Source organism: Lepus europaeus, chromosome 3 (genome assembly GCF_033115175.1).
Source record: "Lepus europaeus isolate LE1 chromosome 3, mLepTim1.pri, whole genome shotgun sequence".
Lineage (NCBI taxonomy): Eukaryota > Metazoa > Chordata > Mammalia > Lagomorpha > Leporidae > Lepus > Lepus europaeus.
In genome coordinates, this window is record NC_084829.1 from 72281902 (window position 1) to 72307255 (window position 25354).

General features: G+C 36.5%; 1 protein-coding gene across 3 annotated transcripts in view; it reads right to left on the bottom strand.

Moving 5' to 3' along the window:
- COL12A1 (collagen type XII alpha 1 chain) overlaps positions 1-25354 on the bottom strand; it is a 125458-nt gene that overhangs the window by 21638 nt on the left and 78466 nt on the right. For all 3 annotated transcript variants that reach the window (XM_062186369.1, XM_062186368.1, XM_062186371.1), the window contains 15 exons: positions 24190-24319; positions 22385-22504; positions 21067-21213; positions 20221-20337; positions 19930-20076; positions 19038-19112; positions 17159-17298; positions 14710-14833; positions 14395-14538; positions 12143-12307; positions 10809-10847; positions 10581-10719; positions 7960-8102; positions 7266-7375; positions 623-772 (listed from right to left, as the gene is read on the bottom strand). In XM_062186369.1, the coding sequence (XP_062042353.1) occupies positions 623-772; positions 7266-7375; positions 7960-8102; positions 10581-10719; positions 10809-10847; positions 12143-12307; positions 14395-14538; positions 14710-14833; positions 17159-17298; positions 19038-19112; positions 19930-20076; positions 20221-20337; positions 21067-21213; positions 22385-22504; positions 24190-24319 (1890 nt within the window). The remainder of the gene's footprint in view (positions 1-622; positions 773-7265; positions 7376-7959; positions 8103-10580; positions 10720-10808; positions 10848-12142; positions 12308-14394; positions 14539-14709; positions 14834-17158; positions 17299-19037; positions 19113-19929; positions 20077-20220; positions 20338-21066; positions 21214-22384; positions 22505-24189; positions 24320-25354) is intronic.

Here is a 25354-nt window from a genome sequence, read left to right on the forward strand (position 1 = left end):
GATATGCTTGTTAATTGACATTTATTATGAGCTTAATTAGCCAAGTACAGTAAACACTTAAGATTTAAATCTTTATGACTAGACAGCATTCTAAGAAAAGCTGGCATGCTGCAGCCTAAACGTGATGCAGGGACACTGAGATGAATGCAGTCAGTTGGCTGCCCTATTACACTGATCCTTCTGAGACAGATGGGTGACTCCTCTGAGTGAACACAGACAGGCTCCAGTGACTCTTGTTAGCTCGTGTCCACAAACACTTAATGATCTGATTGCACAAATCTGTATTAACAGCTATTATCTCTGAAGAACAGAAAAGGAACTTGTGTAGATTTCACTGGGTATGCTGGCAACTGTTTGCATTGCTCTCTCCAATTTGGTGTTGCTTCAATATGACTACATGGTGTTCTCTGGTGCTTGGACACCTTATTTTCTTTCTAGTGGTAAAGTACATTATTATGTTCTATTAGTAGCATACTTTCTCAGTCTAATTTTTCCGGAGTATCAACCTAACAACTTTGGCAATTTAAAACTAATTGAAAAAAAAAAAAGTTGCTGCACTATTTAGAAAATGTCATATCAATCTTAACAAAAGTACCAAGAAAAACAAAAACGCATTCCTTACTGTGGCTGACTTCTTCTCCCCTTTAAGAAGTTTCCCAAGAATTTCAAAACCATCAGTAGTGATATTCCCAGCTTCTTGGATGTCTTTTTCTATAATTTCATAGCAGTCGATATAAATCTTAACACTTTTTGAAGTCACTACAATATGAACCTAAAAAGATAATGTTTCCATTGTAAAATTTCTGTTAAAAAATTAGCCAACTTCTGCATATTTCAGACCACAAATGTTTAAAAAGTGCTTTTTAAGCCATTCTTGTTCCCAAATCAAGAACTAAAAATCCAAGAACCAGGTTACAATGTCCATGATGTCAATTAATAATAAAATGAAGTGAGACAACCATTGAACCTCTCTGGGTCTGTTTCCCTTGTCCACATACACATGCATAGTTTCTTGTTTCCCCATCAGGTAATATTATTGAGATGACTAGAGAGGATGTAGTGGATGAAATGACTTTATAAAGAACTATCCAAGTAGAGTTAATAAATCTCTCAGATCTTATACAGAGTACAAAGGAGCCTCATATGTCTTCCACTGACCTTGCTAAATTCAATTCTTAGCTTGTTATTTCATAATCTCAGCCATAGAGAACCTTCATGCCATCTAGATAAAAAACTAGCATGCTAGTAAAAAACTAGCATGTCTTCTATAGAAATTCAACTCTGGAAATCAATAGAATTTAGGATTCTATTTCCTTTCAAGGGAAGAAGCTTATGTTGATTGATTTTGAAGACACAGAATGTTAAGAAATCTACTAAAACAGATAATTAATTAAACATTTATGTTGCAACAATATAAAGAATGGCTGTGGGTAGTCCTTAACTCAATAGCTATGCTCATAGTTTCCAGTTATCACAGCACAAATACACAAGAATGTCCTTGATAATTGTAACGAAAAGTTTGGCAGCAAGTTAAAAGGAACACAAATTCCCTCTAGTCAATAGCATAAGAACAATTTCTAAATTTTTATTTTTTAACTAACTCTTTTTCCCACATGGAATCTCCACCAAAACATTAATTCACATATCTATGATAAAGTGAGTTTATATTACTTTTATATAAAAGGATGCATAGCTTACTAAAAATAAAGTTTACATGCCCCCAGAAGAATCAACTAATGTGGAATTCAAGAATATCATACAAGCATTTCTAGGATGTTTATTATCTAATAACTAAAACTATTTTATTGGCTGTTATCTGAACAACCACAGAAGCAAACATTCACAAAGTATTTGAGAAACCACAATATCCAAAAGAATTTTTTCAAGCCAAAACTGTTTTAATTTGTATCTGAATTATTCTAAGTATACTTGTCATTCATTGCTAACCATAAAGAAGCACGTCCTAAAAGCACATTTTGCTATAATTTGTTCAGTGTGTTTTATTGTATTTTAAACACATGTTATATTTTAGATTGAGCTCTTCAGATATAGATCATTGTTCCACATAATGAGGGTAACCAACCTGTTTCCCAACTGTCAAACTTTGTTGGCCATAGACTAGGAGAAAGAAATAGGGACTCTCTTGTCGTTCAAACCCCTCCCTAGGTTCTGCCATTCCCTAAAAGTGTGTTTTTCACCTATTCTAGTTTTTCCCCTTATCACAGATTTCTCATATGGATCCATATCCTCTGTTAACAATACAAAGCAAACACAAATAAAGTTTTACAAGAGAATTCATAAGAAGCAGTAACTGTCTGTCATTCACTATTTTAGCTATTTTCTCTCCGGAGGGCCCTCTCCCTGTTGTTGATTTTCTTCTCTTGGACTACTATTCATTCTCACACCAAGGTGAAGAACTTCCATTCAGGAAATAGATGAAAAGTGAAATGAGTGCTTGAATCCTTGGCTTAGAAATGCATGTAAAATAGTTGAGTAGTGACTGAAGGTAATGTTTGAATGATGAGAGAAATGAGAATGGGTTAAAGTAATAGGGAAGTGTATTATACACTTGAAATTTGCTAAGAAGCTAGCTCTTAAACTATATCTTTCACATTCACTAACACATGACACAGTGACTATATGGAGATAATGACTATGCTGAGTAGCTTGGTTCTGGAGATCATTCCATAATGTATATCCTAACATCACGTTATACTCATACATCTTAAATATACTGACATCTCACTAAGATCCCTAAAGAAAAAGAATCAGGTCAAAGAATGGGGGAGAAAATGATCATTGAGATAAAGGAAAGGAGCAGCTGGAAAAGCATGGATTATTTTTAAAGGAAGATGGTGAACCTGCTGGGGAGAAGACAGGAAGAAGAGGCAATGTATGAAACCAAAGAATGCAAACGCCTCAATGGGAAACCAAGTGGTGTGTCAAGAAGGGAAGGTTTAAAAAAATTACCTTGATTTGCAGTAATTAATGACTATCACTATAGATCTCTAGAAAAATGCTGCTTTTTAAAATATATTTTTACTTTTAATTGACATATACTAGTTGCACATATTAGTGGTGTACAGTGTGACATCTCAATACATGTATACAAAGTGTAATGATCAGATCAAGTAATTGTATCCATCATCTCCAACATTTACTATTTCATTGTGTTGGCAACATTCAAAATTCTCTCTACTAGCTATTTTAAAATATAAAATCAATTTCGGTCAGCCATAATTATCCTCCTGTGTTATAAGCCCTAGGAGTTATTCCTGTTATCTAACTGCACCTCTGTGCTCCATCCATTACTCTCCCACACCCTTCCCAAGCTCTGGTAACCCTTATTATACTCTCTACTGCTCTGAGATCAACTTTTTAACTTCCACGTATCAGTGGAATGGGAAATATTTGTTTTTCTTTGTGCCTGACTTGTTTCACTTAACACAGTGTCGTCCGCTTCCATTTTTTTGACTCAAATACAATAAAGCATTCGATAAAAGTTAGAAATTTCAAAATATCAACTACTAATACTGTTCAGAATATTTTCAATAGCTTCAGAGAGTATAAAGAAAAATAAATTTCAGGCATGGAAAGCCAAAACACTCTGAAAAAAAAAAAAACCTAAATGAAAGATCTCTGCGAGTGAGATCCCAGTGGAAAGAACAGGTCATTAAAGAAGGAGGTACCTTTCTCTGAAGGGAGGAGAAAACTTCCACTTTGACTATAACCTTGTCTAAATATGATCAGATTCGGTGAACTCAAAAGGCTTCCATAGCCTTGGCAACTCATGACAAGAGCCTAGGGTGATTACTGATGCCATAAACAAGCATGTCAATTTGTTAAATCAACAACAGGAGTCACTGTGCACTTACTCCTCATGTAGGATCTCTGCCTTTAATGTGCTGTACATTGTGATTTAATGCTATAACTAGTACTCAAACAGTATTTTTCACTTTGTGTTTCTATGTGGGTGCAAACTGTTGAAATCTTTACTTAATATATACTAAATTGATCTTCTGTATATAAAGAGAATTGAAAACGAATCTTGATGTGAATGGAAGGGGAGAGGGAGCAGGAAAGGGGAGGGTTGCGGGTGGGAAGGAAGTTATGGGGGGGGGGAAGCCATTGTAATCCATTAACTATACTTACTTTATTTATTTATTTATTTATTTATTTTATTTTTGACAGGCAGAGTGGATAGTGAGAGAGAGAGACAGAGAGAAAGGTCTTCCTTTTGCCGTTGGTTCACCCTCCAATGGCCACCGCGGCCGGTGCGCTGCGGCTGGCGCACCGCACTGATCCGATGGCAGGAGCCAGGCGCTTATCCTGGTCTCCCATGGGGTGCAGGGTCCAAGCACTTGGGCCATCCTCCACTGCCTTCCCGGGCCACAGCAGAGAGCTGGCCTGGAAGATGGGCAACCGGGACAGAATCCGGCGCCCCGACCTGGACTAGAAACCGGTGTGCCGGCGCCACTAGGCGGAAGATTAGCCTGTTGAGCCACGGCGCCGGCCTAACTGTACTTTGGAAATTTATATTCATTAAATAAAAGTTAAAAAAAAAGAAAAAGAAAAAGTAAATACTTTTCAGTAAGTTACTCAAATGTACGTTTAGTAGTTGTATCAATGAGCCAAAAAATCTCAAATAAACGTTGCCAGATCCAACATCTATTGTTGGATAAGGATCAGTTAAAGCCAATTATATTCACCAAACCAGAATATGCTTTCCTAATGAGACATTTATTTCACTGTACTTCATGGAAGTTTTTAAGTAGATAAAGCCTTTTAAGAGGGTATGTCCACTGGCTGAAGAGCCCATGAGAGTATTGTAGGCATGAAAAGCCAAGATACCATGGAAAAAAAAAAAAAAAGAAGAAGACCTAAATGAAAGATCTCTGTGAGTGAGATCCCAGTGGAAAGAACGGGGCCATCAAAGAAGGAGGTACCTTTCTCTGAAGAGAGGAGAGAACTTCCACTTTGACTATGACCCTAGCGGAGTAAGATCAAAGTCAGCGAACTCTAAAGGCTTCCATAGCCCTGGCAACTCATGACTAGAGCCTAGGGAGATTACTGACGCCATGAACAGGAGTGTCAAATTGTTAAGTCAGCAACAGGAGTCACTGTGTACTTACACCCCATGTGGGATCTGTCCTTAATGTGTTGTCTAATGTGCAGTGATGCTATAACTAGTACTGAAACAGTATTTTTACACTTTGTGTTTCTGTGTGGGTACAAACTGATGAGATCTTTACTAATTATATACTGAATCGATCTTCTGTATATAAAGATAATTGGAAATGAAAAAAAAAAACCTGGTGTTAAATTGGAAATGGCATAGAAAATTAATTAATTTTTTAAAAAATATTATGTAGGATCTTTGTCTTTAATGTGCTGTACACTCTTATTCAATGCTATAACTAGTACTCCAACAGTATTTTTTTTCACTTTGTGTTACTATGTGGGGGCAAACTGTTGAAATCGTTACCTAATATATACTAAACTGATCTTCTGTATATAAAGAGAATTGAAAATGAATCATGATGTGATTGGAAGGGGAGAGGGAGCGGGAAAGGGGAGGGTTGTGGGTGGGAGGGAAGTTTTGGGAGGGGGAAGCCATTGTAACCCATAAGCTGTACTTTGGAAATTTATATTCATTAAATAAAAGTTTAATTAAAAAAAAAGAGGGTATGTCCAAATTTCATGGAAAGTTAAATTGAAAGGTATGTTTATTTGCTAAAAAGTTTTGAAAACTATAGATAATTTTTCATAATATGCATTTCCCATGAATTTGTTGAAGTTACTAGGTATATACTATTTTACTTAGAGATTTTTGGTTTTCATTTATTACTTTTTTAAGTTACCATCAGTAAGCTTATTAAAGTTCCTTTGAGCTCAATAAGGACAGCCCTTTACTATCCTAATCAAGAATTTGATTCATGTGGTAGACATTTGGCTCAGCTGTTATGACACCTCTTTGGATGCCTGCATCCCATATAGGGGTACCTATGTTTGATTCTCCACTCTGCTTCTGATTCAGCTTCCAACTTACGTGCACCCTAGGAAGCAGTAGGTGACGGCCCAAGTCTTTGGGTCCCAGCCACACATGTGGAAGACTCAGATTGAATTACAAATGCCTGGCTTTGGCCAGGCCCAGCTCTGGCTGTTGCAAACATTTGGAGAAGTGAACCAGAGGATCTCTTTCTCTTTCTCTCTCTCTCTCTCTCTCTCTCTTTCTCTCTCTCTCTCTCTCTCCCTTTTCCTCTCCTTCTCCCTCTCTCGCCCCCTCAAATAAATAAACCAATAATTCTTAAAAATAAATAAAATGGTAAGTATAAAAATAGGTGAACAGTATCATATATAATGATGCAAATGTTTAGAAGATATGAGCATTGAAAATACATCAAAATGTAATATAAAAAAGAAATGAAACCAATCTCTTAAAAAGGAATCTGTATCCTGATGTTAAATGCAACCCTATTCACAATAGCCAAGAAATGGAAACAACCTAAGTGTCCATCAACTGGTAAATGAATATAGAAAATGTGATACATACTGAGCCATAAAAAAGCATTATATTCTGTCACTCACAACAAAAAGGATGGAACTGCAAGTCATTAGGTTAAGTGAAATAAACCAAGAACAAAAAGACAATTATAAGATCTCACACATAATCAAAAAAAAAATCAAACTCATAGAAGTTGAGAGTAGAATGATGGTTACCAGGGACTAGGAGAATTGGGGAGAGGTTGATTAACAAGTGCTACTTATAATTATACAGGACAAAGAAGAGTTGGTGTTCTATTCTTGCATAATAGGGTGACTACAGATAATCCTAATGTACTATAATTTTTTTGTTTAAGAGAAAACATTTTTTTGGATATTTTCATATAAAGAATAATAAATGAGGATACAGATTTGCTTGCTCTGATTTGAACAGTAAGCAAAGTATATGTATATCAAAACATCATACAGCATCCCAGAAATATGTAAAATTGTTATTAGCTAAAAATTTTTAAAAATATTTAAAAGGAAATATATCAAATATTAATAATATTTATCTTTTTATCAGTAAAACTGTCACTTTATTTTTAAATTATTTATTTGAATTAATTTAATTCTATAAAATGAATATATTTTTAAAAATGTATATCTATGATCTTAGCATTTAGCATAACATTTTAAGAAATAATAAAAAGAAATTAGTTTTAATTTTTAAGTAATATTCTTTGCTCTGAAATAAGACTCAGACAATCTCACATTTTTACCTTATGAAAACTTCCATAAAATAACGTCTTTACTTCATCTGTGTCAAATGTAACAGTTTGCACCTCGCCTCTTGTATCTTTGTTAAAGAATGATAATGTCTTGCTTGAAGCTGTAATCAACATAAAATGGTTATTAGATCACATGCATGGTATACTTTATTGAAAGTATTAGCAAATAATTCAGAGAGATTTCAGAAAATGTGATAGCTTCATATGTGATAAAATACAATTGTTATATCTAGAAAAGTCCAAACAAAAGGCATATATCAGGTAAATATAAAAATTCAGAAGGTGTCCATAGACAAGAGAGAAGGAAATGTAAGACATAATTAAAACTACGTATGTGGAGCCAGTGTTGTGGTATAGCAAGGAACCCCATATGGGCACCAGTTCATGTCCCAGCTGCTCCACTAATGTGCCTGGAAAAGTGTCTGAACCCCTGTCACCCATGTGGGAGACCCAAAGGAATCCTGGCTCCTGGCTTCAGCCTAGTCCAGCTGTTGTGGCTATTTGGGGAGTGAACCGGCAGATGGAAGATCTGTGTGTTTCCGTGTGTGTGTGTGTGTGTGCGCGCACGCACATGCATGCACGCACGCACCTCCTCTCTTTGTAACTCTGATTTTTAAAATAAATAAATAAATCTTAAAAGAAAAAACTGTATCCATATGCCTTAAAAGAAGATAAAAATCCTTACGATCTGCAATCACTCCAACTTGTGGTTTGTAGTCTCTGTCTGTGATTTGCCAAATTGCAAAAGGGTCATTGGGAGTTTCTGGAAGAAGTCTGAACAGTAATATAATCGTGTATGAAGGAGGAAGTCCATTCGGGTGTAGGTCTCTATTAGATAAAACAAAATAAATAAAAACAAACAAATAAATAAGGACTTATCATCAGAAACAGATACATTTAAATCTTTGGAACAGAATCTTAGTATGGTAGTATCAGAGGCTATTTATAATAATGTGTCACTCCATGTTAGGAAGAAAATTTAGGAAATACATCAAAAGAACAAACACTAAAGAGCCATGATGTAAGTGGTAATAAATTACTTATCATCTGATAAAGTGACAAAAATCTGGGGAAATTACCATATTCATGCTCACTTTATCTTACTTTAATCTTACTGATAATAACAAATTTCTTCTAGACACATAGAGGATTATAAAATTATATAATAATCTTAGAATGGTAAGCATTGTAGCTGCAGGTATCATCTAAAGAGAGTGAATCTTGCTAATTATACTTAATTTCTAACGCCAACAGGATGAAATCATAGGTAAAACAGATTACACTGTTGATATTGCTCTATCACTAATAGTTTTTGCACTTCCCAGTTCCTCCCTTGTAGTCAAATAAATCACTCAAGAAGCTCATGATTCCCAAAAATAAAAGCAATTTTAAATGTTAAGTCCATGGACATGTGCAAATGTTTAGTGATGATAAAAGGATATGGTTCAATTAAAAAGAAAGGTTTTTTGGCTCTAAGACATGAGACAAAAAAGTTGGTCCCCTGTGTCCTTACAGAGTCAAATCCATCATTGTCCTGGGGTAACCTCTGAAGCTGAATTGTTGATTTTCTGCCTGAGACCACATAACACTTTCTCCCTGAAGGTAGGAAAAAGGCCTAGATAATCAACTCTTGGACAGAAAAGAAGTTATTCCTCCAGGAATTTTGGCAGAAGGCTCAGAATGTCTCTGGGGGCCCATGTCTGAGAGCCATGCCACCAGTACTTCTGCACTAAACTGCTGCCTTCTGGCCTCAAATATAGGCTCTAGGGAAAGTGGCAGGATGGCTTTTATGTGTTCAAAAACTATCTTTATAACATTCCATGTGAAAACAATATTTCCTCCACATTAACTCATCTCTTACCTGGCCCATTTTCTCTCATTCCTTAGTTAACCAGTGCTTTTAAAATACAGCTGCATTATATTTATGTTTCTTTCATTTTAGTCAAAAGTCCTCTCTCTTGCCATTAAAACCAGCTAAATTAACTTAATTTATCATAAACTTTATTAATAATACACAATAAATTAAAGGTAGGAATCATAGCTTGAGGTAGCTGAAGGAATTAAATTCACTGGAAAACCTAGAACTTTGAACCTGTTTCACTAACCATGAAAGAGTAGGAACTTACAATGTGGTCAAACTACAACAAAACAATATGTACCTCCTTAAAATAAATTAGCTTTGGTTTTATTCTGATTTTCCACTAGCTTTCCCAGAGCATTTCAAATTTCAGACATCATTTTCTGATACTGTCCTAAGTTTCTGAAAGTTTTATTTCTTCTTGTTCTTTTCTCTCCATAAGATGCCAAACCCATATTTTTCAACATAAAAAGTTTTCGTTTTAATGAATAAGAAATACATATTTTGGTTATCATGTCCAGGTCAAACTCTCATGAAGTAAAATAACATCTAGAGCTACTCAACAGATGGTTACAATATTATCCAATAAAAACTAACATCTCTGCTCATGGACAAGCGGAACTACCATGGTCTTTCATTTTCCAGAGGTCTGAATCAGTAAAAAGAATGCATGCTCTCATCTGCATATATTCTGTCCAGCTCTTCATACATATTTATATATATACACACATATGTATATATATGTACCTCCTTAAAAAAAAATATATATATATATATATATATGAGGGAGGCATGGGGAAGAGAGAAAGAGAAAGACAGCACACTCCCATACACTAATTCTTTCCCCAAATCCCTGAAATTACAGGGGCTAAGCCAGAGCTAACGCTGGGAATCAGGACACAACCCTGTTCTCCCACATAGGTGGCAGGAACCCAAATACTTAAGTGCTCACTGCTGCCTCCAGTACATGCTCTGGCAGGAAGCTGGGGTATGGAGCATGAGCTGGGAATTTAACCCAAGGCACTCCAATGGAGAACACTAACTGGTGTTGTAACTGGTACATTAAATGCCTGCTCCTCCATCCAGTCCTTCTGAACCACAGGGAGAAATACTCAAAATAGTATGTTGTCTTCTTGTTTTCACAGCCTCTGTTATTACAAGAAAAACTACAATCCTAGCCTTAAATTCAAAAGGATCACTTATCTATAATCCTGAGGTACCCCGCTAAGATTCTTGGGTTTGGGAATAAAGACGTTTGAGTCCTAGTGTCCTGCATGGGAACTGCTGTAAAACCTGATGGAAGACAAGTGGCCCAACTGTAATTTAAAGAACCCAAACTGGGTCATCCATAAGAAGTCTCTCGACAGTTCTAAAATTTTAGGAAGTCACAAAAGATTCTAAGAATCCCTTGCTCATTATAAGAAAAAGCATCCAAGTGTCACACTTACGCTGTAGGCTGATTCACAAAGGCATTCTTCTGAAGCCTGTAAGCTGAGTAGCTGGGAAAAGACCCTGACTCCAAAGACACGCCTTGTACAGAAGCAAAATTCTTTTCTGTCAGGTTGTATGCTTCAAGCATCTTAAAACCTTTACATCAAAAAATATTAAAATTAGTACATTAGTTATTTTACTGCTTATATCTTGAAATAAATTTGCCCAAGGATACAAATGCTTACCTGGTGAGGTGTAGCCATCCAAATAAATGAGAGGACAACCTGCAATACACAGTGTGTATGATTCATCAACCTGATTTACAAATATATACACACAGGAAGTAGTGTTATATGTATTTCAAGTCATGAAATCGTTCATTCATTTATTAAAAACTAACTTACCAATCTAACCTTTTATAAGTTATTTCTTGTAGACCAGGAGAAATTATACTATCAACTAGTGTAACAAACATTTTCTGAATATTCTCTAGTCCAATTATAATTTTATAATGTTCTTATGAATAATAAAATACAATTAAAGAGAAGATTTTTCATATGCTTTTCAGCATATTAAAAAAAAATTTCACCCAAAGAATTTTAGGTTCCTGAAAAGATGGAGGGAGCTCATCCCTCCTGAGCCTTCTCTTCTGGCAAGCCTCCAAGCCTCACACTAGCTCCCAAACAACACCTAACAATAACAGATGTGCATCTGTTTTCACCCTGGGCCCACACAGAGTTAGGGATAACAAAGGGCTACATTCAGGATACCTGGGATAGCTAGACAAATCTAGTCCCTGCCCCAAATTAACCAACACAGCTCCAAATAAGTTTTCCAAATAAGTTTTCATAAGAGACCACTGAAGTTTGCTCACTATTGCCACCTAGAACCACAGTTCTGAGTTTTAATATAATGTTGAAGGAGGGGAAAGATTATAATTGTAAAGCAAAACTTTGCCAAGGATCAGGGTTCTAAACTGGCACAAAATTATCTCCATTATCTAATAGCCAAAGAAATTGATACTGATGGATACAGAAGAGAATAAACTGTTTTACTTATCAATCTTTAGTCCTTCACTCTAGTTTAACAGCTGAGTTTCAGGCCTTGGTATTAAAAAAAAAAAAAAACTTTAAAATCAAATGAACAAATGAATTTCTATGAAGCACACATACAGAAACTGGTTGACTCATTGCTCTCTTGAAGCTCAGATGTTGACAGCACAAATACCTATTGATTACTAATAGGGAAAACTTAAATCTCAGAGAAATGCTTCTATATATGCAACTCTAAGCTAGAAGTTAATTTACCCAGCTATCACAGGCATTAGGATAGTGGGAAAAGAACATGTAAAATGAGTTATCTCCATACAAGGAATATTCCATCTTCAAGTCTAAAAATGGACTTCTGACAAGCACACATTTAGCATGATCTCAATGGAACAATGATTCATCAGTTTCTCAACTGTTTTCCCAGGATCTATTTATGCACACACTTGGTCTCATATAGGATAAAAGATTGTCTATAAATAAATATTTTTCAAGACAAGTAAAGTTATGAATCTATGTTGATCATGACTTACTTGAAGTGGCGGTTTCACAAACAAATGTAATAAGGTTGTCCTCAATCTTCTCAAAGGATTCAAAGTCATCCACAATGAACACATGCCGTTCACTTGGTTTGCTGGCAATGTTGGCAAGCTCATTGTAGTCAACATCAGCCACACCAACTACAAAGACACTGAATCCTGCAAAGCAGCATTTCTGGAGTGAATCATATATTTTTCCCATCCTTTATGTTTGAGCAATTCAAAATAGAGCAGAAATGATTCTGGGATTTTTTATGCATAGAGCAAATGTTTTCTACACGAACAATCTTTAATGAATAAATATGTGCTTTCTGATGACTATGTATTTTTTCAAGTATTTCTATTTTCTGACTTAGAAAACTCAATCCATTGTATCATCTAAAATAACATCCTGACAATTAAAAGATGAATATTTTAATAACAGAAAGACTTTATGACATGTACATTGCCTTCTCAGACCCACAGTCCTAATGTACATATGAATTCTGCAGCTCTCTTAGATCCCATTAGCATCTGAAGCTTATGTGACTCAGAAACCAAGAATGGGCTATTTTAAATTTGAATTTTTGCAACTGATTTTCTCAACAAACTTAAGATCAAAAGCAGCACTTTGGCCACCTTCAAAATGGAATCCACAACTCCCACTGGCAGTAAACATTTCTTTACTTAGGCTAATACAAATAAACAAGTTTTTCACTCTCAAAAAAAGGACTATAATTTTATATACACTGAAATTTGATTACCAAGCATTCATAACCACAAATTTAAATCAGCTAGTTGTCTAAAATATGCAGAAATTTGCCCAAATGTGATATAACATAATGGCAATGAATTATAAAAAGATTAGTGCAAAGAACAATCTCAAGAAGACTGAATTGAGGCTGGCACTGTGGTGTAGTGGGTAAAGCTGCCACCTATGGTGCCAGCATCTCATATGGGTGCTAATTCAAGTCCCAGCTGCTCCACTTACGATCCAGCTCCCTGCTCATGCACCTGGGAAAGCAGCGAAAGATGGCCAAAGTGCTTGGGCCCCTGAACCCATGTGGGAGACCCAGAAGAAGCTCCTGGCTCCTGGCTTTGGAATGGCCCAGCTCCAGCCAATGGAAGATCTCTCTTCATCTCTCTCACTCTGTGTGTGTGTGTGTGTGTGTGTCTAACTCTGTCTTTCAAATAAATAAATCAAGCTTTAAAAGAAGAGGGGAAGAAGGAGGAGGAAGAAGAAGAGGAGAAGGAGAAAGGGGAAGAGGAGGATGAAGAGAAAAAAGAGGAAGAGGAAGAGAGGAAGAAGGAGGAAAAGAAGAAGGGGATGGAACTATGGTATAGTGGGTTAAGCCACTGTCTGCAGCACTAGCATCCTATATGGACACCAGTTCAATTTCCAGCTGCTCCACTTCCAATCCAGCTCCCTGCTAATGGCTTGGGAAAGCAATGGAAGATGGCCCAAGTGCTTGGGCCCCTGTACCCATGTGGGTGACCTGGATAAAGCTCTTGGCTCCCAGCTTCAGCCTGGCCCAGACCCAGCCATTAAAATCATATATATGCAGATGAAAAATTCATGTAATGAAGCATCTTACAATTTACCACAATAGATAACACATAGCATAGGATTTTCTAAAATATATCCACTTTGGATCCTCCTTAAGGCAGTGAGTGGAAGAAAGGTATTAATCTTAAGTCCTGTAAATTCCTATTTTCATACGTAGTAATCCTAAATAATCCAAAGGGCAATGTTGCCACAAGCCTCAGGATGTTTGGCTAGCAAATCTAGCCCCGAGATGTCCTCCTGAGACCTCAATACTCCTCCTTTGCAGTATACTTTTCAGCAATCTGTATTAGGTCTGCATCTGCAAGTATGAGCTGAAGCTAAAGCACCAAAATGATGCTCCTTGCATAGGAAATAGCATCAAGATTCATTTCTGCTATGAAAAAAAAAGCCTGCTCTAAGATTATCCCATTGTCATTGTTTTCTGTAGCCTTCCAGCTACAGAAAGCAGCTGTGGTAACATCTGATTTACCCCCTCGACAAACCTGGAATCACATCTTCTATAGAGAATATACTACGTCATTTTTGAGCAAAGACCAAGACATTCTATAATTTAAATATAAACTAACATTACACAAGTATAGGCTACAGAGTAGAATAGAAACAATAAAGTAAAATCAGCAACTTTAGTCTTTTACAATCATTTCTGAACATCAAAAACTGTTAAAATAATGAGTACAATCAAATTCATGTCCATGCCTACCTGACTGCTGGATGACAAAAGCTGCCTTCTTGACCTCATCCTGAGACCGACCATCTGTGACCACAACCAGCACCTTGGGGACATTCTTCCTCATGCCACTTTCCCAGGTCAAGACCTTCTCCTTGATAAATGTGAGGGCCTTGCCTACAGAGCAGGACATGGAACATCTTAGTGTCACCTCAGTGAAAACCACCAAAATACCTTTAACCACACTTCCAATTCATAAGAAGTCAGATATTACAGTGAGGTCTTACACTCTGTTCTACCATCCCAAATGCTTTGGGGGTGCAGTCTACATCCTGTGATTCATTGTACCTGTTCTTGTGTTTCCTCCTCTGTACCTAATATTCTGGAGGGCTCCCAGGGCCTGGGCCTTGTCGTTGTAGGTATTCAGCTTGAACTCAGATTTGACCTCATCACTGTACTGCACAAATGAAACCTGAAAGTAAATGTGGTTTAGCAGTGAGTATAAGCCATCTCATTTGTGTTTCAAACTCTGAGTGACTTCTCTAACTACAGAATCATCAGTTAGTCCTAACCTGCTTGTAAAGCTGAAAGTCTTCTGTGCCATTCTCAATGTACTCCTGAGCTGATGAGGATTCAGGTTCAATGGCTCGAAACTATTTTGGGCAGTCTTCCCAGCTGCCTTGAGAATCATAGAGAATCATAGAGGGGGTATAAGAATGTCTCAGATCTGACTGAATATTAAGCTCTTTATAGCTAGTCTTACACTCACTGAGGCTATTCCATTAAATTCTCTAACTTGCAATCTTCAAGGAAATTATCATAAATGGCATTAGTAAAGAAAATTCATAGACTTCACTGGTACCTGAGATATAGGAAAAAATGGGAAAATCTAGGTAACAGCAGGTACTAGAAGTAAGAACATGTCTCCTTTTTTATTTGCTTGTTTGTTTTTCTTTTTTTTAATTTTATTTAAGTTATACAAATTTCATGTATTTCATATATATAGATTTAGGAACATGGTGATACTCTCTATCCTACCCTCCCTCCCACCCATGCTCCAACACTTCTTCCTCCTCCCTTTCACATTCCCACTCTCAATTTTTATAAAGATCTATTTTCAGTCTACTTAATCATTATAAAGTTAAATCTACACTAAGTAAAAGAGTTCAACAAACAATATGAAGAAGAAAACACTAAGAGCATGTCTTCTGGAACCCAAATGCTGGTTGAACAGTTTGGCTGGTTCTCAGCCCAGCACTTTTCTCATTGACTACATCCAGTCTTCATGGATAACAATATCACTATGATCACACCACAGACTTAACTACAATATGATTTAGTGGGAAGAGTACTGGCTTTGTAGTCATGATTCCCTGCAACCAAACCCTAGCACTGTCAACTAAACAAGTTCCCCACATCTCTGACTTTTAGTTTACTTATTAGCATAATGGAAATGAATTAAACTTATCTTCTAGAGTTGTTCTAAAGATGAATAATCTTATGTGTACAAAGTCGTGCATAGAAGCTAATGAAATATGTTAGCCATTTTTATTAGAAACCCCATATCTAAAAGGATGAAAAATAGCTCGGCTGTTGATATATTAAGAATAAAATCAGGCTGAGTTCTTACTCTCTTGGGTTGGAACAATGTCTACAGGATTATTTGGGGATTTGAAATTTAGCATATTCCATGAAGTACTATTCCATAAAATAGGACATGGCTTGTTTAGGCAATTATGTGGTTTATTTCAAAATATCTTATTTTCATAATGCCTCTAAGACACCACCATGAAGTACAAACTGCCAAAATAAAGAAGAAAATTCACCAAAAGGAACAGGAAAGAAAAAGAGAAGAAAATTTTTTCAAAGATACAGTTTGTGCCCTTAAGAAGTCAATGTTTTAGGTAGAAGAGAGTCACATAAATAGTGACAATATGAAGTGATACTTGCTATAAAAGGAACATAGACAAAATACTTCAGGAGCATGGAATTCCAAAAGCCATCAGGGAGCCATTCTCCAGAAGGGCTGGAATTTGAAGTGGGTCTTCAAGATTGCAGAATCCAAGACATAGCTAATAATAACTTAAATCAGATTCTCAAGGCAGCTGGGAAGACTGCCCAAAATAGTTTCAAGCCACTGAACCTGAATCCTCATCAGCTCAGGGGTACATTGAGAATGGCACAGAAGACTTTCAGTTTTACAAGCAGGTTAGGACTAAATGATGAATTATTCCTTGAGGTCTCTTATAGAAATATAAATTTCTTTAAGTTTCTACTCCACAATAACAAATAAATTTGCAGATACTACACAGCAATAAAACTGGTAATTATTATTTTAGGGAAACAAATGAAATGTGCTTTGGGTCAACAATGGATATTCTTCTGGTCAAGGTAATAGCTTCAATGTATAGAACAGTTTTCATTGACCCATCAGTGAGCACGGATTCTTCTAACATTTCAGGGTATGACACTCTCAATACTTGAATGTCTGGAACTTTGGGTGACCTTTTCTGGAAATGTGTCATAGTTGGAAGTCTTAACCAGGAAGTTAGAATCCAAATCCCATAAATTCTACAATATGAATGTCATGTAGCCAAAGAGAGTATCTAGAGGAATCTTATTTGTCTATTTATTATTTACAGCCAATTCCTTCTCAAAATTACATATGTAAGAGAAATAGCAAATAGTAAAGGTCAAAACATAGCTTATATTGAAAAGATTTTCCACTTAAAAAGAGAAGTTCAAGAAAAAAGCACAATATTACAAATGAATAGCTAGCCAGTAAAATGACACTGACCTGAATCCCAGCAGGACTGATCTCATCAAAGGCTCCCACAGTATTAAAGATGAATTTTACAACTTTGTTGAAATTATCATCCCCAATACTCCAAGAGGCGTCAGTCAAGAACACAATATCTGCCTTAGCCCCTTTGCATACTGGGAAAAAAAAAAAAACAGAGAGATGAAGCCTCACATCTCATGAATTCTTTCACTCAAATGAGATTATATCACCGAAAAATGTAGTGAAACAACTTTCTACTCAAAATGTGGTTCAGAAGCAAGAGCACTCACTGCCTGGAAGCATATCAGAAATGCAGAGTCTTGGGCCCTACCCTAGACTTTCTGAATCAGAATCGCAATAACATACCCGTTTGGCTCAAATACACAATAAATTTGAGAAGTAATGGGCTAACTGACTTTCAGTTTGTGCTCTCAGTTTTTTCCTGTTCAGATCCATTATGCAAAGATATGCTTTTGCCTCGTGGAACTCTTCAAGTAGCTTCAAACAATAAATGGGAGAAGAAATCCATTGAAAAGCAGCACTACGTAAAACTGAAGGAGAGCCATCAGTGAGTTTGGAGATTTTTAATATAATGACCAAAGATCTGATGTAAATAAATTGATTGTTAATTCTAAATTAGGCCACTAAAATCACATGAGATGGGAGATGAGACATAAAATAACTTTCTTTCATTTGAATTCCAAACTTGGACTCTAAAAACAAAACTTTTAAAATAATAACATTTAAGTTTATAAAAACTTCACACATAGGCTATATGACAGTATGAACCCTCATGCAAATTAGACATTGAGTGACAAAGATACACCAGTACAAACCTATCAGTTGTAACAAATATACCACTCTGGATGTTGGTAGTGATGCAGGGCAATGTGGAACTTTATTCTGACTGTTCAATTTCATTGAGAATCTGAAACTATTCTACAAAAGAAAGCCTACCTCAAAAAAGAAGAGTAAAACAATGCTTTTAAAGTCAAGATGACTGAATTTCTTTCAAGAGTTTAATTTAAAGAAATCCATTATTATTTTATCCTATAATAATATACTTTTATTTTATCTTTATTTATCTTTATTTATAACAGGTTTCATAGTTTTTTGATCAATATAAAAATACCTGTGCTTAAATTCAATTTGTTAGTGTAGATAAATTTGAAAATGAGTGTTTTTGCTGTTAGACAACAAATACAATAAAAAAATTGGGGGGAAATTGTAACAATCTAGATCCTTCTAAGAGGAAAGAAAAAAATATGAAATGCTTTCTATTGAAAGCTAGAAACAGAATATGGGAAAAAGAATTGTTTAATAAATTAACATTAATTAATTTATTAAAGAACAATTAATTTAATTTAATTTGATGGAGCACTAAACAACTGCTGCCAAATTACTGAGAGATCAACCTTAACATCTCTGTAAGTTACTGCAAGTAATTATATCTGAACCCTTGTGTGAAAGGAAATTATTTTAGCTTTGTGTAATCCAGGGCACTTCTCAGGCCAAAAACCAGGAATTCCAAATCCGAAGGCCTCATTTACGTGTAGGCAAAAAGGCTCTCAGTTCCCATTGATGATGGCAGCCAGTGGAAAGAAATGCCTACATGTGACTATGGACTATGGAAGGTTTTGCCTAGACCTCAATCAGCAAAATGGAGGAAACAATTCCAACCAAAATGTTGAAGTTCATAACTGATTTACACACCGAAATGGACCTATAGAATGAAAAAAATTACCTGGAATTTTGTTTGAATCTAAAAGAATTTTGGCAGCAACAATAAATCAGAAATGTTCTATACTCCTTCAACTACAAATGAACATATGGGACAGAAATAAGTCTATAAATCTCTATCTGATGAGTTCATTGCCTAGTCAGCTGTACTTACCATCACGGGCTGGTGGAATGGTGGGAGGGGGAGGAGGCGTAGGTGGCTCTGTAGGGGCTTCTGTTGGTTTCAGGGCTAGAATTTTGAAAATAATAATTAGAAAATCACAACATGTGAATAGTTCATATTCCCAAAGGAAAATTTGTTTTTATTTTTTATTTTTATTTTTTTGACAGGCAGAGTTAGACAGTGAGAGAGAGTAACAGAGAGAAAGGTCTTCCTTCTGTTGGTTCACTCCCCAAATGGCCATTATAGCCGAAGCTTTGCCTATCCGAAGCCAGGAGCCAGGTGCTTCCTCCCAGTCTCCCAAGTGGGTGCAGGGACCCAAGAACTTGGGTCATCCTCCGCTGCCCTCCTGGGCCACAGCAGAGAGCTGGACTGGAAGAGGAGCAACCAGGACAGAATCCAGCGCCTCAACCTGGACTAGAACCTGGGGTGCCGGTGCCACAGGTGGAGGATTAGCCAACTGAGCCACGGCACTGGCCCCAAAGGTAAATTTGAAGAGTAATTTAAGTTGCCAACTACAAATCAAATCTTAGAAAATAAGGCTCCAATCTTGTTTTCCCAGACACAAGGGAGATTCTGTTCTATCCACACATGCTTGGTATCACTGGTACTCATACAACATCAACTATAGCTGTAGAAAGTAGAGCAAAGATGTAAAGGGAGAATATAAGGCCTTCAAGGAGGGCAAAGGAGTAAAAGTCACCAGTATGAGTACATCTACATCTTCTCAGTATCAGCCATCTATCCTGCAGTTAGCCCTTTCCCGCCATCATCACTATTGCTACCTACAGAGAGAAGGGCCTGAATGGAAGGCACCTATGACTCCCACACCTATAGCATTCTGTTCTGAAGCCTAGAAAACTTTCCAAAGTATTTGAAAACTTACTGGTATGTTCATTGATAGGGACACCTGGTCCCTCGAGGTTTGGTGTCTGCACAAAAACAGTGACACCATAATCATTGTCTGGTGAAAGGCCAGTGAAGCAATGACTAGTTTCTGATCCACGCACAGTAATTTCTTGTCCTCTGGTTCCTGATTATGATGAGGAAGGAAAATGTCAGTGTTATCATCAATCACATTAAAGACATCTCTACATGTCATTTTATAAACAAACTGTTCTTTACTGAAATTTAAAATGTATCCACTATGCTCCAGTTCATTTTTTAATCCACATACCATCTGCAGGGCTTAGTTTTAGCCTGTAGGAGGTGGCTGCCCGGTGAGGTGACCATCTGACACAGAATGTATCCCACCCGACCTGGTAAGTTTTCAGATCTGTCACATTTAAATACACTACAAAATAAAAAAGAGATTCATTTTGTAAATAATGGAAAAAATACTTTGAATCACAACAATTTTCAAATTTTCACTATGGCTGAAAAATAAATGTCTAAAATTTTAAAGTTTCCTCATATGAAACATATATGAAAATGGCACAATCACAAAAGACTTTTATTTGCATCACTGATTCTCAAGGCAAGGAAGGTCCACAGAGTCCTTCATAAAACTATATCAAAGAAGTCTCATAGAAAAAATAATAAATTTTTCTGAAAGGCAATGTGGTAAGTCTTTAAGTGGTTATCAAAGCATTTGATGACTACTACATCTGTCTCTGGGCCAAGTCAATAATAATAATTCAATTGTTCAACTAACTTATCAGTGAATTCATTTAATCAATGAATTTAGGTAATATGTCTCTTAACATCAAATGTCAAAAATAAATAGCACGCCCAATCTTAATTTTACAGACCATTCATAGACAAAATGAAAATTTCTGTATTTTATATTTTAAAATTCAAAATATAATATTTTATGCAGAAGAAACATCATCATATACATTTTTATGTACTCACTTACATTACTTATGAGTTTAGATAGGTTTGTTTAATGGGGCACAAATTGACCTACCTACTTAATGCTAAGAAAACATACAAATGTTAATAAACAGTAAAACTAAAACAAGCTGGGCTGGTCATTTTCACTACATGTTTTCTTACAACCACGAAAAGATTCATGACTCACACGTGGTGCCTTGATCTGTCAGAGGAACACTGAGTCCAGAATCATACTGAGCATAAACATTCACATCATAGGTCGTGCTGGGATTGAGATTGTGTAATGTGTACGATGTCACTTCTCCAACAAAAACTTCCATGGGCTCATTGGAACCTTCAATAACAATCACAGAAATATTCCATCAGTTGCCTCAAATTTTTCTTAAAGATCTTAAGTTAGAGTCAAATGGTAGGATGAGCTCCACTAATTCTTACAGTCCCTCATGCACTTGCTTACTGTAATACATGTTACATTAAATGGTGAATGTGAAACTATAGAGACTGAATTATTCACTTTCATTCTCAAAGCCCATCACCTAGAATGTAGTAAAAAAAAATGGTCAATTTTTTCTTTAGGGAATAAATTCTCATGCCTCTTTTCTAAGTCCTACTTTGCCAACATAGGGCTTTCCACATAGTGGGTGCTTCGTTAATATTTGTCTGTTTGTTACAGAAATGATTAAGAATTTCTATCTTAGACTTCATTTCATACAGTTTGGTTATAGAGAGTTCTCAGTTATCAACTCCCCTTTCTTCTTTAAGCTCTCTTTCCATTTCTTACACAAGTTCTCATTTCCTTTCCTTCATTTTTTCTAAATCAGACTTTTCCTTGAGATATGGAAAATTCCCTAGCAAATTTGATACAAAGAACATTTTTCTTCAAATTTTGCTAAGCACATAGATAGCACAATGGAAGCAGAGCTGATGTCAGTTTAGGTTAAAATGCCAGTGCAGAGCTGACAAGAAACCTACCATGGGTAAACTAATATGTGTAAATCCAATGCCCATATGGGGTGGTGATAGAGACACAAGTATGTTGATTGCCCTGATTTAATCAATGTTATATATTCATGCCTGGAGTATCGCATTATACTCCAGAGGTATGTGCCATTGTTGTTAATCAAAAAAATTAATATTTAAGGAAAGAATTTTTAAATTTGTATCCAAAATGGAGTAACATCTGGCTATAACTGGGAAAATACAGAAGTTTCTATAGAATAAATATGCATTATTTCATAATAATAATAACAAATAGGATGTCTAACCATCAGCAGCATTGCAACATTATAGACCAGATCAAACTTTTCAATCGTGTAAGTTAGTAAGAGTCTCACCTATACCTCTAGTAACAACAGTGCTTCAGACTACTGGCTTAAAACAGAATTTCTAGAAACATTACCCACTGAACTAGCAGGAGAATACAGGAGTAGGTGATGCAATGGAAAATATCTTCACATACAAATGACCCCCAAAGCATTTCTACAGTGATAAAGAGGCTTCCTTACCCACTGGTTTATACACAATTTTATAGCCAAGAACTGGAGAAGGTGAAGGATCCCAAGACACCCTGAATCTTGTATACCATTCATCAGAGATGTGTATATTCTGAGGAGGAAGTAGTCCCACTGCAAACAAACATTAGCACATATTACAGACCTTTCCACAGTACACAAAGAGAGCACAAAACTTTATGATAATTGAATAGGGCTATCCTATGAAAGCAATTTAATAATGTCCCATAATGTCCTTGTCCAGAAAACAAGGAGCCATTGAAGTGTTCAATAAAACTTAGTAGTTTTCCAAATTCAAACAGCAACTGAAATGGTCTCAGGAACTGATGATTTCCAGAACAACTTCCCCAGCAGAAAGAAGATCCTGAATTGTTACATTATATGGCTCAGAAGTATAGAAAACAAAAGAGACAGTAGACTTTTAGAATGTTATAGATTCCTAGAACCAGAAAGCAATTTAGAGGCTATATAGTCCAACCATTTCATCACATAAATATGATATGACTTGCACAAGGCCACACAGTGACTAAAACAAGGTTCCACCCCCACACCACTCTGTACTCCACCAGAATAACCTAAACTCTTAACCCAGAGGCACAGCCCCCAAACCTACAACTTGCAAAGTCAATGCTGTGCAGATAGCATATCATTTGTCACTGGGTTATTACTCATAGTATTAGCAAAATCATACATATATCTTGGGATTTATTTTCCACTGGAAAAACTAGTCAGAACTTTGACCCTTCCTAGAAAATTCAAGATGCAGTAAATATTTTAAATATATTTTGATAAGCACAAAGTTGTGATATATGCCATTTTCCTCCCAAAAAAACTAACCAAAATATATTCTTAAAAAATTTCAGGGGATAGTGGAAAAAGTCAGTTTCTTAAATTAAAATCATCTTCAGGCACTTAGTCTCCACTGTTTTAGTCCTTTAGACAACAGTATCAATAAACATGTAGACTGCTGATCTTGAGGGACTGAGTGGATCAGCTCTACTTCCTTTTCTCTTAGCAGCTTTCAAATATTACCTATGCCAGTTTCTGTGATATTGTAAATGTTGTTTGGGCACAAAAAGGGTTGGGGCAGGTAAGTGTAAACAGAAATCTGAAATCATGTTACCCACATAGAACTTTGCTACATGAACCAGAAAAACAAGAATGTCAATATTTAACCGGAACAGAACTCAGAGCTGGAGTCCAGCCAGCCTTTATGCTAACCCAGTAGCATTCAGCCTTGGCTGTATATTGGAACATCCATATGTCCAGACCATACCTCAGACCAGCTATCTCAGTATCTCTAGGAATAGCACCCAGGCACTAGTATTTTTTAAAGCTCTCAGGAGACTCCTATGAGCAACCAAACTAGAGATTCTTTATCCTATAAGAAATTTGCCACCAGTGTAGGTCAGAATAGGGGCATGAACACTGGTAATTCTGTTGTCATCATCGTTTTGACAAAATTTAATGTCTAACATAAGTGTTAATACAATATTAATGTAATGTTTAAAAGTGTCCATAAAGATAAAAATTAAAGACTACATTTGAGAGGTAGAGAAAGAAAGAGAACAGAGCTCCCATTCACTTGTTCATCCCCAAAATGTTCACATAGGCCAAGAAAAGTAGGAACCAGTGCCAGGCATCAAATCCAGGTACTCTGGTATTGGATGAGGGCATATTAACTGCTAGGCTAAATGCGTACCCCCAAATCATAAGGTGTTAAAATGTATAAGAAGCAACATCAAAATCTTGAAAACTTCAACGCATACCCAAAAAGAGAAAACATCGAAGACGCTTACCAGTTCTTCCATTTCCTGTAAGATGGCCACCATCTCCATCTTCGTAAACAGCAATGACAGTAATTTTATATGGAGTATCAGATTGCAGGGGTTGCAGTATTACATTGTTTCTTCTGCCTGGGACTGTGGTCTACACATGAGGTTAAATTATAAATTTATTACCAGCTAGAGATAAAAGACAATATTGTTTTATGTATTCTCATAAACAGCAATGGTTTTTTCCTATTTTCTTTGGGCTATACAACTCTTGTGGTAAGACAAATTGTCTACAGTACCTCTATGCAGTGTGGAAAAATGGTTTCAGACTCAGACAGATCTGGGCTCAAATCCCAGATGAGCTACTTAACAGCCATGTGATTTAGCATCTCTGAAAGAAATCATGAGGACTAAAGGCACACATACAGCACCTCAGAATAGGCTACTGAGCACTGGAACACTCAGCAGGTAATTCACCTCCCTCCTGCTGTTTCCCATCACTGGAGAATAAAGCTTCTTCAAAAATCATTCTATTATGTAAACATCCTATGTTGACGGGGTAGAAATCTTATTCTTTTTTTTTATTTATATATTTGGGAGCCAGAGAGAACAAAATACAGAAAGACAGAATTTTTCTATTAGTTCAATCCCCAAATGCTGTCAAAGACAGGACTTGTCCAGGCTAATTCCAGGAGTCTGGAACGCAGTCCAGATCCCCCATGTGAATGGCAGGGACCCAACTACTTGAGTCCTCACCTGCTGCCTCCTTGAGCGTGCATAAATAGAAACAGAGGGATTATGACATGGCAGTCACACAGACCTTCAACAAGAATGTACCGAGTTCCCACTGTGGGTCAGGCATGGCACTAGCTACTTGTGACTCAGTTTCTGCCCACAAGAATACCAATTTGAGACAGGAGTTGTGGTAGAGCAGGTTAAGTTGCCCCTTGGTATGTGTGGGATATCGGAGACCCTGGGTTAAAATCTAGTCTCCACTTCTGATACAGCTTCCTGCTTATGCACATTCTGGGAAGCAACAGATTATAGCTCAAGTGCTTGGGTCCCTGCCACTCAGGTGGAAGACCTGGATTGAGTTCTAAGCCCTTTTGGCCTGCCTAGCCCCAGATATTAAAGGCATTTAGGGGGCCAACACTGTGGAGTAGCAGGTAAAGCTGCCACCTGCAGTGCT